Below are 7,790 nucleotides of genomic sequence, written 5' to 3' on the forward strand. Positions count from 1 at the left end.
ATTGTGACTATGTCATTGTTTCTTGTCATATTTGCTTGTGTACCAGAGTGTATTTGATGACTTCAATAAAAACATTTTTGAAAAAAAAAAAAAGATGTGAGATGTGTTCTAATTGAATAACTCCTTCACTCATATTATCTAGTAGTATACACACTACCAATAACAGGTGCACTAATAATACAAGAAAAGCTGTGTAATCGAGAAATCATGTTGCACTGGAATACTTTGATAAAATCTAGTCTTGTGTACTATTTGTCTGTGTTTAACGTTCCATCAATGTGAACATACTTTGTTTTTCTTTCAAACTTGTGTATAGTAACAATTTCCAACAAATAGTGAAGTACTATACAGCTTATGGCCCATACACACAGGTCTATCAGACAATGATCAGATATCGTTGTCTGATCGTCCTCCATGTGTTGGATGTTCGATATCGAACATCATCCAGCACATGCCCAAAACACCTAACTACTATAACGAGCCCGCAAACAGGCTAACCTGGTCTATATCGACCAGTTTGGCCTTCATGCACGGGCGATGGTCGATATCGATAATCTGTGCATCGACCATTGTTTGGTCGTTGAAAGGGGCTATATTCATGACAATATAAACGATCAAAGGATAAACTACATCGGTATTGTTTATATCGACCAGATTATCTGACCGTGTGTACGCACCATTAGGTTATAGCTGTTTCCCGTAGCTTTAATTTACTGAAGGGGGTAGAGGCGGGGGGCAATTGGCAGTTCCAGGTGCAACACCAGCATGACATGACATCCAAGCTTCAAATCCTGGTCCAAAATGCAGATGATCATGACAACTGTCAGCCCAATTTGGTTTGCAATATCATCTGTGAGGGTGGGGGGAACCAGGCCTGAAACATTCCCAGAGTTCTTCACTCTGCAGCTTGGAACGTGACAGCTTTTCCCCTGTGCAGTGACCTCAAGGCATAGCCCAAATCAGTTATTTGCTGATATACCTTTCCATTAAGCTGCTTAATTACAAGGACCAGTCTAGAAGCATCTGGACTTAAGCATGGATATCCTCAAAACCTGGACTCTAAAGCTGGGAACACCTAATAGACAAATCTGCAGATAATGGTTGTTGATACACACTGAACAATCATCATCTGGCTGCAAGTCCCGCTTGCCGGGGGTTGTGTTGCGCTCCCCTCCCCGCTGCCACTGCAGCAAGTGTAAAGGTGGTTGGCAGACCACCCATACACACAGCACGAAGGACAGCTATATCTGAAGATATATCTGCCATTGGCTGTGCAGCAGAGCCGACGCGATGTCTGAACGACGTTGTTCACAGACATATCGCTGGTACACACTGGCAGACGGGCACCCGATATATTGGCCGATCAATTTATCGGCCATTATATCTGCCAGTGTGTGCCCAGCATAAGAGATGTCTGTACTAATGAAGATCATGTGTGATGCCTTTAGTGGACCCATGCTGTCAATGTCATTGTAAAGATCTGAACAGCCTGGCAACCAGTAAGATGCTAAAAGAAACACTGCGGACCTGATTTAGACCTGCTCACTAGGAAGCGTTCGCATGCAGCCAACGATTTTTTGCATTCTGCGCATGCATCGCAATGCGCGTTCGTGAACCAGTGCAAGCGATCAGGAACCGTGCGCTTGCTGCGCATAGACAGCCCCGTGACAGATGCTTGTGGGTGGTGACAGAGGCTGGCTACTAGAAACGGGGGAGTGGAGGTGCGAACGCAGGTGTGCCTGAGCGTCTCATCACTTGGTTGTGTTTCACACTGAAGCACTCGCACTGCTTGCGGCAGGGTATGGTCAGCCACAAGCGCTGCGAACGCTTCCGATGGTACTCGATATACCGATGGTTGCATACACTCCCTGGAGATGACGTGCGCAAGTGGGCGTCTTAAGACAGGCTGGGGGGCGTCTGCATACACAATGCGATCGCACGCTATGACATAGTGGGTGTGCTAATGTCTTGCCGTGCGATCGCTTGCCTCGCCGAAATTTGCATACACATCTAGCGAGCGGGTCTGAATCGAGCCCTGTGTTCGGTAAATGTTATAGCCAATGGGTATATTCCAGTAACAAATGCAGTGCAACATGACTAACAATAGCTTATCTTTTAATTGATCTGCTGAACGAAAAATATTACATTTTCAAGAGTTGCATTAATTGCTTAATAGAGACTGTGGACCATATTATGGAATTATTAGTTTCACTTTTACAACTTTTTCATAATCAAAACAATCAAAGAAAGTCGCATCTGATTTGAAATATATGACATTTGCTGGGGTACATGAAAATACATGTATTGTCAGAGAATCCAACAGATTGAAAGATCATGATAATCCACCTGGTCATTACATGTATGAGAACTATCAGGGCACAAAAAGGTTAACCAATCATTATCATGGAGGCTTTGTCAATAGAGATGAGCAAATGATTTCCAAAATCAGGAAAGATGCCAATCACAAAGCAGCACATGTCACATGACGATTGCCTTATAAAAGGAGCTTGAAGCCCCTCTGGCACTCTTCATTTCTGATTTATACAGGGTGAAAATAGTGGTGAATTTTTGGAAATTAATTCTCCTTTTTGTGCATTCTGTCACTTAGAAAGTACAAAAAAACAAAAAACAAAAAAACAAAAAGCTTTGCCCCGCTGGTTGTCTCTATTAGATTTCCACTAATGAAGTGAGGCTAGATGACTTAGGGGTCTATTTACTAAGCTGGATAGAGATAAAGGGAACGGAGATAAGGTACCAGCCAATCAGCTCCTAACTGCCACGTCACAGGCTGTGTTTGAAAAATGACAGTTAGGAGCTGACTGGCTGGCACCTTATCTCCCTCCGTTCACTTTATCTCCAACCAAGGCTTAGTAAATGGACCTCATAGTTTGCAGGGGAGTAGTCATTGATGATGTGGGAAAAGGGAGGTCGAAATAATTATTTTTGGGGCCATGGATGAACTCAGCTTGGTGCATCAAAACCAAGGCGATTTGTGCAATAATGTTTCATTCAAAATTATAATAAAGCTAAAACCCATTGTTTCTGTATTGTACCCTTACCTATGTGCGTGTACAAATACCCCAGGCAGTGTATTGCTTCCTATTGCCATCACTTGTTATCAACCCCACAAACTATATACAGTAGCTATAAAAGTTATAAAAAAAAATTGCAACAGAGATACATATGCAAAATTTTATTTATTTTTTAACACATTTGTTTTAGGACACTGAAATGTAAGAAGATATTTCCACTTACCTCAATTATATAAAGTACGATGTTCTTATAAAAACAGTACAAAATGCACTTGGAAACTCTGTTGTAGTTCCATGCACCATGGACCAGTAATAAGTTTTTCAAATATTTAAACTGTATAAAACACAAATGAAATAAATATATTAGGTATTACATCAGATGGTTTGAGGATTTTTTTTTTTTTTCAAAACACAAACAACATGTAAAATCTACATGTGTAAAACGTCCACCACATGTGACAGATGCCGCTGTTAGGAAGCCGTGTACCACTGAATGGGTGGTGGGCGCTATTGCTCAATAGTTAAGCTTCATATTTCTAGAACATTTTTAGCTAAAGTGCTAAATATTTTTTTTATGCTAAACATCTGTAATATTAATTTTCTATGAAACTACAAATTCGGATTTATCTTATTGGCTATCAAGCTATTTGTTTTGGACAGCCAATAAGATAAATCTGAACTTGCACTAATGTGGCTAAAAGAATAGAGTAAAAAAAATTAAAATAATTTATATATATATATATGGCAGGTGGGGAGTTTTACTGCGGCGGGGTACACCTGTCAAACCGTAACATAGGTGTCCTAAGGCGAGCTCAGGGAGGACAGAAACCTCCCGTGTAGCAGAAGGTTTCATCTATTAGGTCTCACTCTGTATTTAAGCTACTATTAACTGTGATAATGGTATACACACACACACACACACACACACACACACACACACACACAGTGGGGCAAAAAAGTATTTGGACAGCCACCGTTTGTGCAAGTTGTTGCACTTTAAAAGATGAGAGAGGTCTGTCATTTCCATCATAGGTACACTAACTGTGAGAGACAGAATCAGAATAAAAACATTCCGGAAATCACATTGTATATTTTTAAACAATTTGTCTATTCTTGCGGAAAATAAATATTTGGACACCTACCAACCAGCAAGAAATCTGGCTTTCACAGACCTGTTACTTCTTCTTTAGGAAACTCATCTATCCTCCACTCATTGCCTATATTAATGGCACCTGTTTGAGCTGGTTAACTGTATAAAAGACACCTGTCCACACCCTCAAACAGTCAGACTGCAACCACTCCACCATGGCCAAGACCAGAGAGCTGTCTAAGGACACCAGGGACAAAATTGTAGACCTGCACAAGGCTGGGATGAGCTACTAGACAATAGGCAAGCAGCTTGGTGAGAAGAGATCAACTGTTGGCGCAATTATTAAAAAATGGAACAAATACAAGATCACTGACAATCTCCCTCGACCAGGAGCTCCATGCAAGATCTCACCTCGTGGGGTATCAATGATCTTGAGAATGGTGAGGGATCAGCCCAGAACTACACGGGGGGACCTGGTCAATGACCTCAAGAGAGCTGGGACTACAGTCACTCACAAAGATTACCATTAGTAACACACTACGTCGTCATGGATTCAAATCCTGCATCACCCGAATGGTCCCCCTGCTTAAGCCAGCACATGTCCAGGCCCATCTAAAGTTTGCCCGTGACCATCTGGATGATCCAGGGGAGGATTGGGAGAATGTCATGTGGTCAGATGAGACCAAAATAGGACGCCGTGTTTGGAGGGAGAAGAATGATGAGTGGCATCCCAAAAACACCATACCCACTGTGAGGAAGGGGGTGGAAACATCATGCTTTGGGGATGCTTTTCTGCAATGGGGACAGGACAACTGATCTGTATTACGGAGAGGATGAATGGGGCCATGTATCATGACATTTTGGGCAAAAACCTCCTTACTTCAGTAAGAGCATTGAAGATGCAACATGGCTGGGTCTTCCAGCATGACAATGACCCCAAACACATCGCCCAGGCAACTAAGGAGTGGCTCCATAAGAAGCATTTCAAGGTCCTGGATTGGCCTAGCAAGTCTCCAGACCTTAACCCAATAGAAAATCTGGGGAAGGAGTTGAAAGTCCATGTTGCCCGGCGACAGCCACAAAACATGACACATCTAGAGAATAACTGCATTGAAGAATGGGCCAAGATACCTGCTGCAGTGTGTGCAAACCTGGTCAGGAATTACAGGAAACATCTGACCTCTGTAATTACCAACCGAGGTTACTTTACAAAGTATTGAGTTAAACTTTTTGATTGTCCAAATATTTATTTTCCGCAAGAATATACAAATAAATTGTTTAAAAATCATACAATGTGATTTCTGGATTTTTTTTTTCTGATTCTGTCTCTCACAGTTGAAGTGTACCTATGATGGAAATTACAGACCTCTTTCATCTTTTAAAGTGCAACAACTTATACAATCGGTGGCTGTCCAAATACTTTTTTGCCCCACTGTATATACAGTATACACACATGGGAGCAGAACATTAACTAAATGTATCTAAATTGATCTCAACGTACATGAAAGAATCTCACAAGTCCTTTTAGGGTAGTACCTGTGCTATGGAGTAATCAGAAGAGTTTGCAGCTTGAAGTCCTTCATTACCACTTATACCAACACCAACGTGCGCGGTCTGGATCATGCTGACATCATTTGCTCCATCGCCAATAGCCAGTGTTATGACTTTCACTTGCTTTTTCACCATATCCACCACCTCTGATTTCTGAAGAGGAGACACCCTTTGAAGAACATACATAGGACAAACTCAGTAAATTCTATTAAGTAAATTAGATTTATGTAAATGTGTTTTTTTTTGTATATTAACAGAACTGCAGGTACTTAATAACTGTACATATTTCTTATTTATTAGTTTATTATATTGCATAATAATTGGTTTTCATGCACAGTGGCCTCCTGCTGTGTGTCACAATAAGCTTTGCTTAAAAAAAAAAAAAGGGATCTTGCATAAAAAAAATAAAATTACAAAACAATCATACAGCGTCTGAGTACATACAGTGCCTTGCAAATTTATTCACCCCCCTTGGCTTTTTACCTTTTTTGTTACATTACAACCTGTAATTATTATTATTTTTTAATCTGAATTTTATGTGATGGATCTGCACAAAATAGTCTAATTTGGTGAAGATAAATGAGAAAAATATATATAAAAAAGAATCTTTATAAGTAGAATTCTGAAAATTGGCATGAGCATATGTAATCACCCCCTTTGCTATGAAGCCCCTCAAAAGTTCTGGTGCAGCCAATTACCTTCAGAAGTCACAAAATTAGTGAAATTAAGTCCACCTGTGTGAAATCTAAGTGTCACATGATCTGTCAGTATAAACACACCTTTTCTGAAAGACCCCAGAGGCTGCAACACCACTAAGCAACAGGCATCACACCTTGAAGGCCAATGAGCTCTCCAAACAAGTCAGGGAGAAAGTTGTTGAGAAGTCCAATTCTGGGCTGGGTTATAAAAAAAATATCCAAATCTTTGATGATCCCCCGGAGCACCATCAAATCCATCATCATCAAATGGAAAGAACATGGTACCACAACAGACCTGCCAAGAGAGGGCCACCCACCAAAACTCACAGACCGGGCAAGGAGGGCATTAATCGGAGAGGCAGCACAGAGACCAAAGGTAACCCTGAAGTAGCTGCAGAGACTGGTGTATCTGTGCATGTGACCACAATAAGCTGTACACTCCATAGAGCTGGGCTTTATGGTAGAGTGGCCAGAAAAAAGCCATTACTTAGTGATAAAAATGTGTTTAAGCTACTATTAACTGTGATAATGGTATATATTACATTGCTATCTTAAAATATAATAAAGATGCAACTATATCTTCCCTGTTGTTTTGTTTATGTTTCCCGTCACCGCCACACAGAGACAGGGCTGCCCAGACAAAACACGAGCCAGGGCGCTAGATGGGGGCGTGACTAAACTCACGTTGTGGCCACACACACTTGTTAAGACATGTAGTAAAAATACCATGCATGCCAAGGAGGTGAAGCATTCCTATTCCTCCATTGCTTACCTCGTCATCCAGACGGGCACCACCAATGGGGTTGGGTACGGGATCCCGATGGTCACAATGACGACTGTCAGAATCCCGGTAGCTGCGTCCAGATGGTCAAAATCCAGACGGATTTTGGTAGGTATTTTAATTGTACCTTAACCCTCCCCTCCCGCAGCCTAACCCTACCTGTCCCGTCGCCTAAGCCTCCCACAGCGTAACCCTAACCCTCCCGCAGCCTAACCCTAACTGTCCTGTCGCCTAACCCTTACCCTCCCCTTCCGCAGTCTAACCCTAACCCTCCCGTAGCCTAACCCTAACTGTCCCATCGCCTAACCCTAAACTTCCCCTCCCGCAGGCTAACCCTGACTGTCCCGTCGCCTAACCCTAACCCTCCCGCAGCCTAACCCTAACCCTCCCCTCCCGCAGCCTAACCCTAACCCTCCCCTCCCGCAGCCTAACCCTCTCTTCCCACAGCCGACCCTAACCCTCTCTTCCTGCAGCCTAACCCACCCCTCCCGCAGCCTAACCCTACCTGTCCCATCGCCTAAGCCTCCAGCAGCATAACCCTAACCCTCCCTCCTCCGCCTAACCATAACTGTCCCGTTGCCTAACCCTCCCGCAGCCTAACCCTAACTGTCGTGTCGCCTAACCTTTACCCTCCCCTT

General features: G+C 42.6%; 1 protein-coding gene across 4 annotated transcripts in view; it reads right to left on the reverse strand.

Moving 5' to 3' along the window:
* ATP8A1 (ATPase phospholipid transporting 8A1) overlaps positions 1-7,790 on the reverse strand; it is a 197,281-nt gene that overhangs the window by 48,843 nt on the left and 140,648 nt on the right. For all 4 annotated transcript variants that reach the window (XM_088450578.1, XM_088450575.1, XM_088450577.1 and 1 more), the window contains 2 exons: positions 5,659-5,842; positions 3,256-3,366 (listed from right to left, as the gene is read on the reverse strand). In XM_088450578.1, the coding sequence (XP_088306704.1) occupies positions 3,256-3,366; positions 5,659-5,842 (295 nt within the window). The remainder of the gene's footprint in view (positions 1-3,255; positions 3,367-5,658; positions 5,843-7,790) is intronic.

The sequence above is a fragment of the Taudactylus pleione genome, unplaced genomic scaffold, assembly GCF_031769625.1.
Source record: "Taudactylus pleione unplaced genomic scaffold, aTauple2 ptg000519l, whole genome shotgun sequence".
NCBI lineage: Eukaryota > Metazoa > Chordata > Amphibia > Anura > Myobatrachidae > Taudactylus > Taudactylus pleione.